At 53.7% G+C, this 18962-nt stretch overlaps 1 protein-coding gene and 1 long non-coding RNA gene across 10 annotated transcripts in view; one reads left to right on the forward strand and one right to left on the reverse strand.

The window, feature by feature from the left end:
- The window catches only part of ANKRD11 (ankyrin repeat domain 11), a 117516-nt gene that overhangs the window by 78597 nt on the left and 19957 nt on the right, over nt 1–18962 (forward strand). For 5 of the 9 annotated variants that reach the window (XM_081508163.1, XM_081508161.1, XM_081508159.1 and 2 more), the window contains exons 3-4: nt 11303–11443; nt 15815–15953. Coding sequence is in view for 7 of the 9 variants with exons in the window: in XM_081508159.1 (XP_081364285.1) it covers nt 11357–11443; nt 15815–15953 (226 nt within the window). In the remaining 2 variants the exon portion in view is untranslated. Of the gene's footprint in view, nt 1–11299; nt 11444–15814; nt 15954–18962 lie in introns of all 9 variants that reach the window. The other 4 variants (XM_081508158.1, XM_081508165.1, XM_081508162.1 and 1 more) reach the window with 1 other exon arrangement.
- Nucleotides 7770–17795, reverse strand: LOC145513059 (uncharacterized). Its single transcript, XR_014059085.1, has 3 exons — nt 15652–17795; nt 15202–15348; nt 7770–12359 (listed from the first exon to the last, which is right to left on the reverse strand). It is a non-coding gene; the product is annotated as an uncharacterized LOC145513059 (long non-coding RNA).

The following is an 18962-nucleotide window of genomic DNA, read 5'->3' on the forward strand; positions in this document are numbered from 1 at the left end:
GGGCTTTCAGGATGCAGAATTGACCTCAGTTGCTGCTGTTGACTGGCTCGCCCAGCCTGTAATTTTTTTTAAGTTTCTTAGGTTTTTTTGTGATTGTTTTTATTTGTGTGTGTGTTTTAATATTTATTTATTTATTCATTCCTTTTGGCTGCACCAGGTCTTAGTTGCAGCTTGAGGGAAGTTTTAGTTGCAGCATGGCGGGATCTGATTCCCTGACCAGGGACTGAACCCCAGCCTCCTGCATAGGGAGCGTGGAGTCGCTGGACCACCAGGGAAGTACCTGTGTTTTGTTTTTAACTGGCAGGTGGTGCAGTTTGAAGCAAGCTGGCCACTTGGCACACGTTGGCTTGTGTCCAGGGGAGCCCCCAGGTCCCTTCATGACCCAGCTCCGGCTCTCACTGTGGTGCTTAGACCTCACCTCCTGTCCCTGTCCTACCTGAATGGGACTTGTGACAGGTAGAGTCCCCTGGAAGCCTCCAGCTTCCTGGCCTGGAGGGGTTTCTGGGTGGGACATGGTTCTATTCTGGACTCCCCGAGCTTCTCACTTGGGACACTCATTCCCACAGTGCCTGTGAAATAACTGTCCTAGGACCAAACTTGTAGAGTTTCTCCATATTATGTAGGTAAAATGATCAGTAGAACACAGAATCTTAAATGAGGTTTGTGGAGGCAGTTTGCAGTTCCCTCAGCTTGATTCTGTTAACTGGATGACAGAGGCACTGTATGTACATAGTGGAAGATTACAAAATACAAATAAGACCAGAAACATTCCTGCTGGGATCCCTGTGTTACTCACTTTTCTGGATTCTTGCTTTGCAGATTAATTTTATTTTATTATTACCTGTTGCATTGTTAGCAAAAATGAGATCCTACTATCTCGTAACTGCTGCTTTCTTACCCAGCGGTCTCTGCCTTTCCATCTCAGACCTCAGAGCAGCTGTGACCTGCCCTTCAGTGTGTCTGTCAGAGCCTTGGGCTGACACAGGATTGGCCCTCTTTTTCTTATAGGGCCAGAGGAAATACCTCAGGCTTTGCCACCTAAGAGGTACTAGGACCACCATTTACAGGTATTGACATGCTGGTGACTCCAGGGAGGGTCTGGCGGGGAGGAGAGCCTGCACTGGCAATGGGAGGGCTGTCAGAAGTCCTTGCTGGGTCCCCTCCCAGCCGTCCCTTTTCTCCAGGGAGGGAGCAGTAAGTGCCCACTAGCCTCTTCAGTTCAGTTCGGTCACTCAGTCTTGTCCGAGTCTTTGCGACCCCATGGATTGCAGCACGCCAGGCCTCCCTGTCCATCACCAACTCCTGGAGCTTACTCAAACTCATGTCCATTGAGTCGGTGATGCCATCCAACCTCTCATCCTCTGTCGTCCCCTTCTCCTCCTGCCTTCAGTCATTCCCAGCATCAGGGTCTTTTCAAATGACCAGCCTCTTGAAGCCAGGGGTCTGAAGGGCCACGGTTCCCAGGACGCGGGGAGAAGCTTGGGGAGCAAGCGGCCAGTTGCTGTGTGCGTAGATGTTGTCTTAGTCCCTAGGGCCACAGTAATAGTCACCATGCACCAGGCACTAGGGGCAGCACAAGTGCATCCTCAGTTCTGAAGGCCAGACTTGTGAGTGGGGTTGCTGGTGGGACGCCCCTCGCCAGGCCCGGCAGAGGCCCCGGCCGCCCCCAGCTTCCTGGGCTTGTGGCCACGGCACCGTCCCCTTTGTCTTGCCAGGACGCCTGCGCTGGGGTGAGGATCTGCTCAGAGCACCTCGAGACCCCCACTTGGCTCCCTCTTCCCCAGTCAAGTTGCACTCACAAATGCTGCGTGGAGAGACCTTTGGGGGTGGGCCTGCCATTCAGCCCCTTCCAGTGTCTCCTGAAGGGAAACGTGGAGCTTTTCTCTTGTAAACACACAAGTTTTAGGTGTGCGGCGTAAGTGTGCTCACCTGGGACTCAACCCGTCGAGAGAGCTCTTCGTGACCTGCAGGGACCACTGTGGGTGCTCTATGTGCCGGGTGCTCCTAGCCGCTGAGTCGTGGACACACTTTGTTTGCAGTTTCCAGCCGTTGTACACGAGGACCCCTCCCACAGGAAGTGGGGTGTTTGGGCTAATGCATTTTCCCTGTCTTCTCAGTGCCCTCTCACTAAGGAACAATCACTCTGTTCGTCTGTGAGCTCCACTGCCCCACCCAGGAGAGGCTTTCTCTTAGGTTTTGCCAAAGCCGGCTCTCGAGGGAGGAGGTGAGTCTGGGCGAGCGTCTGCCACCGTCAGCACGTGTCCCACTCCGAGTGAGCGGTGCCAGTGCCGGGGAAGGGCCCCCAGGCCCTCGGAGGGGAGGCAAAGGCCACGCCCCCAGTGTCACAAAGGCACAGGGTCACTACGAGCAGGGCTTGAGGCTGGGGTGTGCGCTTACAGCTCTTGTTTGTGGTGCTAGATCTGTGTTTGAAAGGTCTCGGCCAGTGCAGTTGCTCTGAGAGGTCAGCCGACGTCTCCTTGCTCAAGTTCCACGGTGACACGTCGGGAGCTGAGGACACTGCGTCCCTCCCTGGTCCCTCATCCCCAAGGCTGGCTGATGGTGACTTTTGGGGAAAAGGAGGCGGCTTCATTATGGGTTTATTTCTGGATGATTTATTTGTTAACTCATTAGGCTTGTTTTGTTCCATGCATCCCCCTGGCAAACCTTGCTATTAAAAGAGGGAAATTACCAGCCGATTACTTAAATGTAAGGAAAGCAGAGATCATTTTTTTGGTAGCCTTTTTCTATTTCTACAAAAAGCTTTCTGTTTTAGGAAGCAGAGCATATGTGGACACAGTGTTTCCAGCACAGATAGGTCCCTTCCAGGCTGCCATGAGTCTGGCAGCAGTGTCCCCTCTGACAGATGCCTGGGCCGGGGTGGCCTTGGCCCCGGGAAAACCTCAGCAGCACGTGACATCTGGGGACACTGCCTACTGTAAGGTGGGTGCTCACGTCTGTCCTGTGCCATGGGACAAACCTGCCAAGAAGCTTCCTCCTCTTGCCTTTGTTCTCAGCCTGCAGCGGGAACCCAGACCCAGTGAACCCGTCTCCAAGGCTCCCCTGCCGTGAGACACGTGAAATGCAGCTGTGAGCGCCTCCTGGTGCAGCAGCATCACCATTTCTCACGGTGTCACAGGACAGGTGTGAGCACCCCCGACGCATCCTCCGCTGGGCCCCACGATGATACGCCTGCAGCCCCGCACGTCCGCTTGTCCAAGCCGGGCACCGCCGAGGCTGCTGCCCCCGTCACGTGCTGCTGAGGTTTTCCCAGGGCCAAGGCCACCCTGGCCCAGCCATCTGTCAGAGGGGACACTGCTGCCAGACTCACGGCAGCCTGGAAGGGACCTACCTGTGCTGGAAACACTGCATCCACGTACACTCTGCTTCTTAAAAGTGTTTTGTAGAAAAAGGCTACCAAAAAGCAAGGTACCCTCCCAGGCTTGCTCAAGGCCAACCTGCAGTCTTCTCCCTAAAATTCTCCAAGTCCACACAGGCCTAGCAGACCACCAGCTGAGGCGCCGCCGGCCACATGGGGTGAGCGCACTGTCAGAGCACACGGCCCAGCAGGCTGATGTGAAGGGTCTTTTTAAAAAGCAGTTCTAGAAGAGAGGGGGACTGGGCGACGCGTGTCCTCAGTGAGGACGCGCTGCGGGAATGCACTGTGGGGCACGTGGGCTGTAGGACCAGACCCCCAGAGAGACCCCTGCTTGGTCACCTGTGCGTGGGCGCCGGGCCCTCCGGAGGAGGAGAGGGAGACAGCGGGTCCTCCTGGGCTCACCCGGACGGCATCCACCTCTGCAGCGGGAGGCCTGTGATCACCACACGCCAGCCACGTGAGGCTGGGCCAGCGACTCCCACCTTGGTGCTCTGCTCCATGTGTCCATCCATCTGCCCAGTTTCCTGATTCCTGATGGGGGAGATGTCCCTTTACGTCCAAAGTGTTAGGCTTGTACAGAATTCTCTGTCAGCTGTCCTTCGGTTTGTCCAGCGGCACAGGCCATCCTGGGGGCACAGGGAGGTGTTGAGGGCCATGCAGAGAAGGAGGGCCCCCAGAGGCCCTGGCTCTGGGCCGCCGGCCCCTCCCCTTCCTTGGAAGGCACCTTTTGTAGGCCGGGTGCCTCGGGGCTCCTGGGGGTTTGGTTCCCATGGTGGTGATGGCTGTTATCTGAGCCTTGTGGGAAAGTGCCAGGACGGGAGGTGTTGGCACTTTCACACGGGGCTGGTGGCCCAGACTGTAAGGTTGTGTGTTGTGTGCTCTTGTGTGTTTGTGTGTGTTCAGCCAGGCTGCTCCAAGCTGCTGGAGGCAGTGTCCTCGTTTCGACCCTGGGCCTTGCCCATGCCTGAGGATGGTGGTGCTGAGTCCTCAAGCCTCCTGGCTGCCTAGTCACGTGGCCGGAAACCCATCGTCTGAGTCACAATTAAGGCTTTTTCGAACCAACTGGCTGGAAGAGTGTTGAGTTTCCTGTGAAGCTGCCATCACGTCTTAATTTAGAAACTGATGAAAGATCTACCCAAGGGTGTCATGCGGGTGGGGTGGGGCAAGTCCACGTTGTGATAAAGTGATCACAGCAGGGGCAGCGTCCAGCCTCCCGCTGACTTGGGTCTTGCCCCCCACGGTCTGCATGTGACAACCTGGGGCGGCTGGGGGCCTGGGTAAGCCACCGTGAGGTCGCTGGGTCCCGGGGTCTCCAGCTCAGACCCTCCTGCCCAGTCACAAAACTAAGGTTCTTTGTTTTCCTTCATGAAGCCTACTTGATTTGCTATATTGTTATGTATGTTTCAGGTATACAACATAGTGATTCAGTGTTTTTATAGATTAGACTCCAACACAGTGACTGTAAGATACTGTCTATAATTCCCTGTGCTGTACAGTGTATCCTTGCAGCCTACTTCTGTTATACATAGGAGTCTGTTAAGCCCACACCTCTCTCCTGCCCTCTGCCTTACATCTGCTTGCTGGTGGCCGCTGGTTTGTCCTCTGCATCTGTGAGTCTAGTCACCAGTTTGTTGTTTGTCAGAAGCGGTATCATGCAGTGCGTGTCTTTGTCTGTCTGACCTACTTGGCTTAGCGTAATGCTCTCCAAATCCATCTATGTTGCTGCAAAATTTCATTTTTTATGTCTGAGTAATAGTCCATTGTGTGTGTGTGTGTGTGTGTGTGTGTGTGTGTGTGTGTGTGCGCGCACATCACATCTTTATCCATTCATCTGTAGATGGCCATTTAGGTTGTTTCTAAGTCTTGGCTATTCTGACTAGTGCTGCTGTGAACATTGGGGTGCACGTATCATCTTGAATTAGTATTTTTGTTTTTTTCTAGACATATTCCAAAGTGGAATTGCTGGGTCATATGATAGTTCTGTCTTTAGTTTTTTAAGGAACCTCATACTCTTCTCCACAGTGGCTGCACCAGTCCACATTCCCACCAACAGTGCATGAGGGCTCCCTTTTCTCCACATCCTCTCCAGCGTTTGTTATTTGTATACTTTAATGACGGCCATTCTGAACAGTGTGATGTGATACCGCACTGTGGTTTTCATTTACACTCTCTCATCATTAGCAGCATGAAGCATATGCTCATGTGCCTGTTGGTCATCTGTGTGTCTTCTTTGGAAAAATGTCTATTCAGGTCTCTTGCTCATTTTCTGATTTTTTTTTTTAATGTTTTCAGGGTCTAAATTCTTTATATGTTGTATACATATTTACATGTAATATATATATATCTATATTGTATATATCTATATATATACACACACATATGGCCACAGTATGAGGCTTGTGGGATCTTAATTCCTCGACCAGGGACTGAACCTATGCCCTTAGCAGTGAAAGTGTGGAGTCCTAACCACTGGACTGGCAGGAGATTCATGTTTATATAATTTGGATATTAACCCCTTTTGGTTATATCATTTGCAGGTGTGTTTTCTTCCATTCAGTAAGTTGCCCTTTTTATGATTTCTTTTGTGCAAAAGTTTAAAGTTTACTTAGATCCCCTTTGTTTATTTTTGCTTTCATTTCTTTTGCCTTTAGAGATGGATCCAAAAAAACATTGCTATGACTTACGTCAAAGAAAGTTCTGCCTGTGTTTTCTTCTAGGAGTTGTATGGTTTACTGTCTTACATTTAGGTGTTTAATCCATTTTAATTTATTTTTGTATATGGTGTGGGGAAATGTTTAATCTTTAATCTTTAATCTTTAATCTTTAATCTTTTACATATAGCTATCCAGTTTTCCCAGCATGACTTATTGAAGAGACTGTCTTTTCTCCATGTGTATTCTTCGTCATAGATTGATTTGGCGTAGGTTTTTGGGTCTCTGTCCTGTTACATTGATCTGTGATCTAAGTGTCTGTCTCTCTGTCAGCGCCATACTGTTCTGATTTTTGGAGCTCTGTAGTCGAGTCTGAAGTCAGGGAGCATGATTCCTACCAGCTTTGTTCCTTCCCCAGTAACTCCCTCACCATCCAGTGGTTAAGATTCTGTGCTCCCGGGGCAAGGGGCACAGGTGTGATCCCTGGTTGGAGAACCACGCTCCTACAGGCCACACAAAGACTGCTTTGGAAATTTGGCAAAATTTGTGGTTCTATGTAAATTTTAGGGTTATTTGTATTAGTTCTGTGGAAAATGTCATAGATATTATGATAGAGATTGCATTCAACTGGCAGGTTGCTTTGGATAATCTGGCTATCTTAACAGTATTAATTTGTCCAACTCGAGCACAAGATATCCTTCCATATTTTTATATCACCTTCAAATTTCCTTCATCAATGTTTTGTAGTTTTCACAGTGTAGATCTTTCATCTCTGTAGATAAGTTTATTCCTAGGTATTTTATTCTTTCATACCATTCAAAATGGGTTTTTTTTTTTTTTTCTGACAGTTCATTATTAATGTGTAGAAAAGCAACAGATTTCTGTCCTTACCCACTTAGGCCAGTGTTTCTGAAATGTCCTGACAGCTTCTCATTGTGAGGAAAACAGTCTTTCTGTCTTTGCCCTTCACACACCCTGGAAACATGTTCACAGGTGACTTTCACGAGATGTGAGCAGATGCTTCCTTGTACTTTGTGTTGTGTGTTACTCCACTTTCTAAACCATGGCTGTTGAACATGCTGAAGCAATGGTGGGACGGAGTGTGGTCAGGAAACCCGCAGGAGGTGGACTGCATCTCAGGGCACGTCCCCAGAGTCCCTCTCATGCTCATGTTTCTCCTTTGGTGAAAAGTCTGCTTGTGTCTTTTGTCCATTTTCTGTTTGGATGTTTGTTGTTTGTCTGAGTTGTGGTGTGCAGTTGTCTCTTCATCCTGTAAAGCAGGTCTTCACTGAGCGGCTTTCAGTCTGGTGGAGATGCAGAGGACCGGGGCTTCCCTTTGTGAATGAACGGCGCTGCTGGTGGTGTGTCTAAGAACGCTGCCTACCTGAGGTCTCGAAGATTTCTCCTATTGTTTTTCCTAAAATTTGTACAGGTTTTTATAGTTTTTGTTTTTGTTTTTTTAAGATGTATACCTGAGTATTCCATTATTATTTGGAGCACTTGTTAATGATACTTTGTTGTTCTTGATACATGATACATGTTCTTGCTAGTTTGTACACATAGGGTAGATTTTTGTGTGTTGATCTGCTATTTTGCAACCTCTTTGAGCTCACTGTATCTAGGAGGTTTTGGCTGATTCCTTGCAATTTTTTAGATAGACAGTCATGTCATTATCAAGTAGAATGTTTTATTTTTCCGTCCCAATCAGTTTGTCTCTTTCTCCCCTTTTCTTCCTCATTCGCTGACTGGTGCTTCAAGGACGATGTCCAGAAGCAGGAGTGGGAGGGAGGCGTGTCTCATGTCTCACGTGCTGTCCACGCTCCTCCTCTCTCTGAGGGGTTCCTGGACCCTGTGGTGCCGAGGGTCTTTGTCTTGGGCTTTGAATGTCAGATACTTTCCCTGCATCAGTCGTTAGGATTGGGTGATTCTTCTCTGACCTGTTCATGTGATGGGTTGTTTTGATTAGTTTTTGAGCACTGAACCAGGCTTGCAGGTTTCTAACACCAGCGTTGCTGCCCCACCTCTTTGGTTGCCTTCTCCCTGTGGTGACCCTGTGGGGGTCACTCTGGACCTGGTGCTGGCTCTTCTCCCCATTTGTCCTGCAGCTGCCTAGTCGGTGGGCTTTGTGTCCCCGGCTTTTGGTAGTGCTGCAGGGTCACCCGGGGCCACTTTTCCTGTCCTGTCTCTCCCCAGAGCTGTCCTCCTCTGGGTCTTCAGTCTTGTCTTCCTCTGGCTTGTGCTTTTGTCTCTTGGTCATATCTGTCACCTTCTTTCTCCTTGGATCAGCCTTGGAGGTGTGTGGACTTGCCCCCTGTGCTCTTGGTCACCTGAGTTCTCAGGTGGGTGCCAGCCTGTCCCTGTCTTCTCCTGCATTTCCTGTGCATCTTGGTCCCCTCTGTGTAGATGGTGGTTTTTCTTCCTGTGTTTCCAGCCCCTTCCCCCCCATCTTCCTAGAGCTGTGTGTTCACTTTTGATTGATCGGGGTTTTGTTTCCATTCTGGCTGCAGTTACAGTGGCTTGTCATGTGCTCTGTGCAAGGGGAGGGCCTCCCTGTAGGCTGGGAGCCCTGAAGCTGCTGCCCCGTGTCCAGTGACCTGCCCTTCTGTACGAGGCATGGGGCTCCCTGAAGGGAGGTGGTCCTGGAACAGAGCCTGGCAACCAGCCCCCCACTTTCTAATCACCTCCGAGGGTGCAGTCTGTCCATAACCAGCATTTTAAACTTTATTACTGTGAAATGTAACGTAACAGCTAAAAGTCTGCAAAGTATTGATAAAAATGTAGAATCTCATTCTCACAAAGTGCAGATGGGTGTAGCCTTTGTGTGGAAAACTGCTGTCACACTCCTGGGCGTGACGCCCCTCCACACTTTTAGAGAGATCACCACTCGATGTCTTAGTCGTCCTGTCGCCTCAGTTAGGCAGACAGTATGCCCTTTTTTCCCGCGACTTGTGAGATGGTTGGGCCAGTGTGACTCAGTTGCCCCTGGGGCCGCTGGGGCCTCTGTGGTGGGGCTGTGTGCGTGGCCCTGCATGCACTCCCGTCAGGACGTCAGTTTCTCTGCTCTGTGTCCTTGCTGATGCTCTGTATCTTGTTTTGGTATCTGTTTGCATTTCTCACCTGGATTTCCTCTTGTGAAGGGCCTGTTTAAGTCTCATATCCATGTCTACAGTCGATGTGCACCCTCTGGCTTGCCGGTTTGTGGGTGTTCTCTGCAGAGGCTGCCTAAGGGCTTGCCGGCAGATGCGTGTGTAGGAAGCTTCCTCTTCTCCTGTGGTATGACGACCTTTAATGAGCAAAACGTGCTGCTTTCCAGGTGTCAGAATTTGCAGACTTGGCTATTATGGTCAGTGTTCTGGCTGTGCAGGCATCTTCTTTACCGTGAGGCTGCGGAGATGTTCTCTGTCTGTTGTCCAGTGGCCTGTTGGTGCCGATCCGTGGGTTCTGTGTGTGTGTGTGGGGGGTGCGGAATCACTGTCGTTTCTGCATGTGGACTCTGCCAGTGGCAAAGTCCTCAGTGGGAATGCAGCTCCCCTGCACACGGGCTTGGCCTGTGGGGGTTCCGAGTCAGCATCAGGCTGTGTCAGCACTGTTCTTCAGCTTTTTAAAAACTGTGACGTTAATTTTTTAAATTAATATTTATTTATGGAACTTGAGGTTCTCTGCTTTCCTTGTTAGGTTTATTAGCAGGGTTCTTTCCTTCTTTCTACAAGATTTTTCCCTACTTGACTCCTGCCAACGTGGGCTTCTGCACAGGGGTCACTGTGTGGTTTCCTGACCGTACTCCCAACAGCAAGTCCTCCCGCTCCTCCCCTGTGCCCGGGGTCGCCACACAGGAGCTCAGCAGCTGGGCCTGAATCCTCACATGCCTGAGGATTTGCCACAGTAGACCTTTACTGAAAAGTAACTATTTTACAAAAGGAAACAAGATTAGTGAAGAGTGGCCTGGCTTTGTGCAGCTCAGATCCACAGGGCATGTACTAAGACGAGTTTTGAAAGTGTAGACTGGTCCTCTGCGTGCCCTCCTGGTCTGGACACCATGAGATCAGGGTCCAGGACTCATGGATCTGTGAGGTGGCCACCCACACTCAGAGGTGCCCATGTCAGGGAACAAGAAGGGCGAGTGTCTCAGGGCTCCTTGGCTCAATTTTTCTCACCTTGAGACTAGGCAGTTAGGAGTTTTTAAAAAATTTACCTTCTGCATAATCTTTCAAGTTTTTATGGAAACATTACAGATGAGTTCCCAGGTAGTATGGAGCTTCAGCTGCTGTCCTGAGTCAGGTTCTGAGATGCCATAGTTCAGGCTGAAATGGTCCAGTTTTGTAGTAGGAAAGTGGAAGAAAGCTTGGAATTCCCAGTTTCAATTACAGACAGGAAACCTCATTTCTGGCCTCAGCCCTGGGATACGCAGAGGCAAACCTGGGCCCCCGTGTGGTGCCACTAGATGTGTGTCAGCCAGTTACGTGCCCAGAGTCCTTTGTGAACTCTTATCAGTTGACATGGAGAAAGAAGACAGGTTCTTGGGAGGCTGGTGAAGGGCAGGTTGGAGCTCCCACTCCAGATGCTTCCGAACAGTATGTTTGCAAAGCCGTTCAGAGCAGAGGCTGATTCTAATTCTGGTGAGCTGTGTGCAGAGACCCTTGTCCAGCACGGCAGGCCCCGGGGATGTGATATGGTTGGTGTGACATGCTCTCTCTGACTGTGAGGATGAGGTCTGAGGAGGGCAATGCTAGGAAGACAGAGCAGACATGCTTTTCCTGTTCCTTCTGCCAAACACAGTGAACAGCCTGGACGTGATGGACAGGACATGCGGCACTGTCCACGCCAGGCAGGCTCGGGTTGGATTGGGTAATTGCGGCCACAGGCAGAAGAGACTCGTGAACAGGTGCAGAGAGAGGCTGGCGCATGCCAGGAGGTCAGGGAGCAGCATGCGGTAGTGAGACATCGAGTTGGGCAGAGCCTCTGCTGGGTTTCTGCAGGGAGGGTGGCGGGTGGGACTGACCAACTCCGTGGGATGCAGGGGGCCTCTAGTTGCCTGGTAGCTGGACTCCCACGTAAACCCCAAGGCCCCGCCGTGTTCTCTCTTGTGGGGTGTAGACAGTGCCTTGCCGGGGCTGAGCAGTGGGTGGAGGATAAGCCCTGTCCTGGACCCTGACGGGGGAGCACAGCCCCTTCAGAAGGGCCACTGCACCCACGCATCATGCGACGCTGACTGGAGGTGCCTGGGTTTCCTGTGGGGTCACCGAACCTTAATCCCATGTCCTCTGTTTTGAAGCAGACGGTTGATGATGAAGCGATGGCGGCGTGAATGAAGGCCCAGTGAGGAGAAACGATGCCCAAGGGTGGGTGTTCTAGAACCCCACAGCAGGAAGAGCGTTCCCTGAGCAGCGACATGGTGGAGAAGCAGCCCGGGAAAAAGGTGAGCTCCCGCATCCGTGCGGGGTCAGACCCGGGTGTTGCCCGCCTGCCCGCCCTGGCTGCTCTGCTTGTCCCTCTGCAGGGCGCTGGCGTTGGGCCCCCTCTGGGGCCGGCATGGGAGGAGCTGCCGTGGTCTGGGTGGCTGTGGACAGCAGCACCGGCTTCTTCTGAAGGATGTGTTTGTCGTTTGGCAGCAGAGTGCTTTCAGCACTAGGTCCGTGGACAGAAGCTGGTGCCTGTCTGAGAGACCCCAGGACCTCGCGTTCTGACCTCAGCTGCAGGCAGACCAAATGTGACAGTGGCCATGTGAGTGGTCCTAACCGAGACGCTGCTGGGCAACTGGACTCCCAGTTTTGCTCAACCCAGTGTGAACAGGAAATGGGATGTCGTGTGCTCCACGCACCGTGACCCCAGTGTTCCCTCCAGACTGATCTTCAGAATCACAGACTCACAGCCTTCCTGAGGGAGGGCCACCTGCGAAGGCAGTCTGTGGCCCGTGCCCTGGCTCCTGTCCAGGAGGAGGGGGCGGTGCACAGATGACCTCATGTGGAAGCTGGGTGTGGCTTGGTGCTGCTCTGTTGTGTGGTTTTCGAGCAGGTCTTGGACGAGGCCTCAGGCTCCCTGCTCCTCTGAATGCTGGGAAACTGAAGGAATGCTGGTTCTCAGGATCCACGTGCAGATGCTGAAGCCCAGGAAGGGCAGCAGGGGCAGGGGTCTGCCGGATCTTAGTTCCCTGTCCAGGGGTTGAGCCTGCGCCCCCTCCAGTGGAAGCGCAGAGTCTTAACCTCTGGACCACCAGGGAGGTCCCCAGACAGGCTTTCTGGTGGCAGCGAAGGGGCAGGGTATTGCCATCCAGGATGGACTCCTGTGGTCCCCGTGACCTGCGAGGCAGGTGTTGCCTGGGGCCTGCTGCTTGTCTGTGAGGGCACAGAAGGAATGGAGAAAAAGCCTCAATGAACAAACTGTGCCGAGTGTGAGCCCCTTCTGCTCCCAGTCCAGCCCACACCCTGCCCCGCTCTGTAGGACCTGGGCCGTAGCTCCCTGAGTGCTCACCGGGCACAGCTGTGTGACAGCCACACGTGCCCACGGCAGACTCCATGAGGGAAGGGATGGGTCCGACCTTGAGAGTGATGAGCACCCAGACTTGGAGTGGGGGGGTGTCTGTGGAGGAGCGCCCAGGGGTGTACAGGAAGCTGTGGGGAGTGGGCGTGAGGACGCAAGCCCATAGTCTGAAGCAGTGTGCACAGTGTGTTTCTGCACGCTGTTAGCCAGCAGCTGGGTACTCAAGTTTTACTGAAGTAAAAATGCACCTTTCATTTCTAGAACCTGGGAGCATCATAAGCATCATGATCAGGTTTCACAGCACCGCCAGTGTCTTTGGGGGACCCCCCCACAAGCCTCTGCGCTAACCATGCCTCCTCACCCACAGGGCATGAGGACCCATGGCAGGGATTTCTGCTGCTTTCCTGTGGATAGGCCCTTGCTGTCAAGAAGGAGGCTCTCCCTCTGGGGCTGCGTGGTGTCCACTCTGTGGACGTTCAGCTCCACCTCTGTTGTGCGGCTGCAGGCCTGGGATGTGAACTCAACGTACATTAGGGGGTTTTCTGCAGAGGTGGCAGATAGGGTTTACTAGTTGGTCAAAGTGACTGCTCCTCTGGTGGCTCAGGTCTGCCTGCAACGCGGGAGACCCGGGTTCGATCCTGGGGTTGGGAAGATCCCCTGGAGAAGGAAATGGCAACCCACTCCAGTATTCTTGCCTGGTAAATCCCATGGATAGAGAAGCCTGGTAGGCTACATACAGTCCATGGGGTCGCAGAATCAGACACGACTGAGCAACTTCACTTTTCAAAGTGACTGCACAGTTCTGCACCCCAGAACCTGGTCCAGGTGGACCCAATCCATGCTGACACTCGGTGATGTCTATAGACGGACAGCTGTTTTCCTGTTTACAGGCTCTCTGTGATCCGTCTGGACTCAGTTTTGAGCTGTGAAGGAGGGTCAAAGTTTATTTTCTTCCCGTGGATGTCCACCTGGTCACTGTCACTGGAAGGCTGTCTGTTCCTCCTGGTCAGGTGGGGCTCACTTCTGCTCTTTGCTCTGGGCCTTTGGCCTTTAGCCTAGGGCCACCTGTTCTGTAATCTTGGTACCTGCTAGTTTAACTTGTCTGCTTTCATTGTTCTCCAGAATTGTTCTTGTTATTCTTGCCCCTTTGGTTTCCATGTACATTTTGGAAAAGCTGGTTGATCTGATGGGCTTTGACTGCTCTGAATGTGAAGATGCGTTTGGGAGATTTGCAGTGTTAACGGTGATGAACACAAGTGGCCTCCATTTTATCAGTCCTGTTTCTGTTCTCAGGGATGTTTGTAGTCTGCATAGAGGCCTTGAGCATCTTTTGTTAGGTTTATTCCTGTGTGTTGGATGTCTCTTGATATTAACACAGCATACTTCAGCATGACTTCCTGGTTGGCTGTAGCGTGTAGGAACTGCCCACTTTCTGTCCAGCAGCTTCCCTCACCCACTCGCCAATCTGAAGAGTTGGACTGTATATTCCTCATGATTCTTTAAGGTGTCCAATTCTGCCATCCTTCAGGAAGATCAGGGTTTGGGGAGGCCCTGCTCTGACTGGAGGAGCCACCCCCCAAGGCTGTTGTCCGGGTGGGCGCCTCCACCTACGGCTGTGCTGGAGTGGACGCACCCATTTGCCTTTTGATGGGTGACTGCTGTTTCTTCACTGTTATGAACAAAACTGCAAGTCGTGTGACACCTGGCTTGTTCTGTGGACTCTATTAGAAGCTCTGAGGGTCCCCAGCAGCCCAAGGCCAGTTGCTCAGCCTGTCCTGTCGGCCTTTCTGGTGGGAGCACTGGTGTCGCCTCCTGGTTTTAATTTGTGTTTTCCTGTTGCCAAACACCTCTCCAAATGTGAACTGGCTATGTGTGGATACTTTCTTCTCTTAAGTGCACGCTCATATTCTTTTGCTCATTAAAAAGTGGTTTTGTTTTTCAGTGGTTGTGGTGATTATAGGTATTCTTGCCTTGAACCCCGTCTTGGGGTGCACCCCGTTCTCTGAAGTGGGGCCTGTGTCGAGTGGGGACACCTTCTTACCATGTGCTGGTGGTTGGTGTCAGGACCTCAGCTGTTCCTGCAGTTGAGGGTCATGATTTCTGTACTTTGTTTTCTGAATGTGAATTACATTGATTTTTCAAATGTTTTGCATTTCTGAAATGTTTTGATTTGGATTATCTTTTTTCTGTCTATAGATCAGATTCATCGGCTAGACCAGGAGTTTTCTTGGTGGGAAGGTGCTGAGGACATTCTGGGGCTTGGCTGATGGGTCTGTTCTCCGGCGGGGGTGGGGTGCAGGTGGGGCAGGCGGGGCTGTATCGGGGCTTGCCTGCTGGCCCCTCTACACACTCCAGATGCCCCTGCAGCTTGTGGCATGCTCTGGCGGGACCCCTGGTCACCAAGGGTGTTCTTGTTACCTCCTGAGACCGGAGGGTTGTTGGGGCCCCAGGAGACAGGGCTGTGCAGCGTTCAGGCCTAGGTGTACCCTCCCGGGATCACCCGAGGCCCCAGTGTTGTGAGGGTGGTGTGTGTGGGGAGGATTCCAGAAGGAAAGCTTGCCACTGGGGAAGGGGGCTGCATGGCGGTAGCAGTGCTGTCTGCCATGTCAGTGCAAGCCCGACGGGCCGTGCGGCACCCTTGTGGGCTGGGCACTGCATAGTTGGAGGTGCCACCGAGTGCGTCCCGTCCCGTCTCACCTGCAGGGCTCTGTGTGCTGCCCTTTCTGGGTGAGGCCTTGTGGAGTCTGAGTCCTCCACCCCTCCCGCGAGGTGGCCATCACCTCTGGTTCTGCAGTGACACCAAGGCAGACGTGTGACTGGAATGCGGGCTTCTGGGTCCTTAACCTGCCAAGAAGCCAGCAGGGCCGGGAGTGATGGCCATACCCGACCACCATCCGAGCCAGCTCCTGCGCTGGGCTGGGCTGCCCACCCTGGGGCCACCTGCAGGGTCACAGGCCTACAGCAAGGCCAGAGATGACTGGAGCATGGAGCAGGCAGGGGGCTGCCCATGGGAAGGAGGGGAGACCAGGGTTCATGGAAAGGGGAGCCCACTGTCTTGGGCAGACAGGCTCCTCCTGTTCAGTGGGAGGCTTTACAGCACACAGTGGGCGCCATTGGTCAAGCCTCTCTGAAGGTGTGTTTGCTCACCTCTGAGTCCATCCCGGGGGCAGTGCCGTGGCTGGCAGTAGAAGGCTCCAATACCAAATAGGAGGTGTGTTCTCCTGGCACAGGAAGTGAAGTCCTTGCAGATGTGAGGACGTTGAAACTTTAATTCGTGGATGGTGTCTGAAGGTGTTACTTTCTTTTCCAGGACAAAGATAAAGTTTCTCTAACCAAGACCCCAAAGCTGGACCGCAGCGATGGTGGGAAGGAGGTGAGAGAGCGCGCGCCCAAGAGGAAGCTGCCCTTCACTGTGGGGGCCAATGGAGAGCAGAAGGACTCGGACACAGGTACCACTCTTGCCCACCCTCGCAGCCTGGGCTCTGCGCTGACTCTGGGGGGTCCTTCTTGAAGGCCTGGGAGGGGTGCTGGGCGAGGCTCTTTCCTGATGGTGGGGTTACTGGGAGCCGATAGGGAAGATTTCCTGCAGAGAATCGCCCCGGCCCAGGGGCCTCCTGTGTTGTCCACCGTGTGTGTGTGACCACTGGCCCCTCTTCCTCTGAGCTCCCAGGCACCCGGACTCTGTTCAGCCTCCGTAGAGCTTTACATGGGAGGATAACTGTGTTCCCCTCAGAGCTGCAGACGCACATAAATTAACCCAGCTGTTTGAAGTAAAAGCCAAAGGGTACTGTGAAACAGGCAGAAGCAAGTGCCGTCTTCCCTCACATGGGGGGGTAGTGCGTGCAGGAGGACCAGAGGCCGCCGCGTGGTGCCCGTGCCCCCAGGTCCGTTCCATCTTGAGCTGCTCACAGGGACGCGCTGGGTCCAGGCAAGACCCTGGCCCCACTGCTGGCCAGCTCACTCCCCTCCTCTTGGCCCCAGAGCTGGAGCCTTCCCAGTCTGCCGGTCATCTGAGGGCAAACCCCTGAGCCAGGGGCAGGCATGGGCGAATCCATGGCACCGTGAAGGGGTCCTGCTTCCCCCAGGATGCAGCCTTGGGGAAAGGAGCAAAGGTCTTGCCAGGATGAGGTGGGGTGCAGGTACTGCTGTGTGTGAGGGTTTGCATCAGGTCACAGGACAAGGACAGGCACAGAAATGAGACAGATGTGAGAAAGTTGGGAGAAGTGGCAGAGGGAGAAGCCTGGAAGGAGTCTCTTTCCTCCTCAAGCCCCTGCACAGGTGCCCCCCAGCGTGTGACCCCTGGGCTCCCAGCCCTGAGTAGACACACGGGCTCATGTGCTGCAGGGTGGTGGGGTTGGTGGTGCCAGCTGGGGTACCACTGGGTTACCAGGAAGGTGGTCCAGCCTCCGTGGGGTCTTTCACAAGGAGAGTCGTGGGCATCCTCCCAGGGACCCTCTGCGTCAGGTCTGGTGCAGAGGACACAGGCCGGCCCAGACACGTGCTTAGGCTTGAGCCCCTTGGCCAGTCCTGGCCTGTGCAGGGTGCGGTGTTGCTGTTTGGTTTCAGGCTTCTTGGATGCAGGGCATCTGCAGGTCAGTGTCCTCCTGCAGGGCCTTCCTGTCACTCGCAGGAAGACTGCTGCCCCAGGAGGGGGCAGCCTGGGGCTGGGAGCACCTCAGCACGAGGCCTGTGGGGTGACTGTGTTCAGAGGCCCAACACAGAGCACAGCACTCACCCTCCTCCTGGTCATCATTGCCCCTTTGGGGATGGGTCCTGCTGGACCAGTGACCCTTCAACAGCAGGGTATGAGCTGCCTGCTGGAGAAGGGGGCCTGCCCCACCTCGGGTGACTGTGACCCCCAGGGGCCCACTGAGCAGCTCTTACCCGTTTGGTTTGTTCATGGGGCAAACCAGACTCCAGTAACGGGGAGGGTCACGTCCTTGGGGCCAGTACTGGGCACCTCGCCCGCAGCCCTGGACACTGACCCCTGCCTGCCTTTGCTGGTGAGCAGCCATCTGGGCGGGTGGGATGAAGTCTTCCTCAAGAGGCCAGGGGCTGCAGTCGTCCCCATCCCTCCCCCCAAACCCCCCGCAGCTGGGGCTCCCTGGCAAGCACCTGCATCCCTCCGGCGCCCCCTGCTGGGGAGATTCAGCCTGGTTCCGAGCCACCAGTGGTGTCTCCTCAGCTGTGCCCCAGACCCCTGCCCGGGGGGCCGGCCTGCTGAGAACATGCACCCAGGACGGTCCAGAAGGGGCATCCTCCTGCTTGCTGCCGTTGCCCAGTGCCAGTCTTGGTGAGACTGGGACCTGCTTCAGATTATTCTGCTTTTTATTTTCCCCAGAGCTTAACTCTACCCACACATACCTGACCACCACACACCAGGCTTCCTGCTTAGTCTCACGACAGTCTCACTGCCTCCACCTGGGGACAGAGGTGGCTGCACGTGGCTTCCCTGAAGGGCAGGGCCTGCTCTAGGGGGATGTGCTGGGCTCTGGGCCCTGGAGTTCTGAGAACATGCCCTGCTGAGTGCTGGAGGCCACTTGTGTGACCACACAGGTGCTTGGCCACCTGCTGGGCATGGACCAAAGCAGAGTAACACTCTGTGAGCCGCCCATGCCATGACCCTGGAGTCCTCAGGACCGGTGTGGGGTGCTGGCCAGCTCCATCTTGGGCTGAGTCTAGAGGGTGTGGCTGGGCCCACTTGGTCTGGGTCAGGTGGCTGCTCTGCCCACTGGTTGCCAGGGTTTGGGGATGGGCGCCTGAGGGGTGCTTGGAGGCCTCCAGATGGGCTGGACCAGCAGAGTGGATGACCCATCCGTGTGTTGCTGGAGTTCTGGTTTCAGTTTGCAGGGGTTGCTGAAGTGAAAGCTGGGGTCAGTGGTTAGGAAACCCTGTTGTCCGGTCCCTTCATGCTGACCTTACCTCATAGATTCTGGCCTCCTGATCTGGTCCTGTGTAATATGCTCTGTCGCCCTAGCCAGGAGCTGAAGAAGCCTTAGTGGGGAAGGGGGGGGAGAAAGAGTGCCCTCCACCCCTCCCTCTCAGGTCAGGGACTTGCTAAAGGCCACACCGATCTCTTTTTTGCTGATCAGTGATGGTAATTTTTTTTAAACAGAAAAGGAGACAGCAGGAAACTGGAAGGAAAGCAGGTCATCACTGCAGCCTGAGTGACAGGCCCTGTGCTGGTCCAGGGGCATTTGGAGGGTCAGAGGGTAACGTGGGGAGGACCCCGTGTAGCTGTCACCTGACAGCATCTGTCATGTGTGGACTGTGCCTAGGCTGGCTTCTTGGTCAGAAGCCTGTCTTGTGACTGTCCTGCATGGTGGACAGTGTGCTTCTGAGATCAAGAGATAGGACACTGTCAGGATGACAGGTCCTGGCATTGACCCCACCTCCTGCCTGCTGCGACCAAGCCCTGCGACTTCATGGGGACTATGGATGCCCACCCACCCTTCAGG

The sequence above is a fragment of the Giraffa tippelskirchi genome, chromosome 7 (assembly GCF_054371585.1).
Source record: "Giraffa tippelskirchi isolate mGirTip1 chromosome 7, T2T-mGirTip1v1.2.pri, whole genome shotgun sequence".
Lineage (NCBI taxonomy): Eukaryota > Metazoa > Chordata > Mammalia > Artiodactyla > Giraffidae > Giraffa > Giraffa tippelskirchi.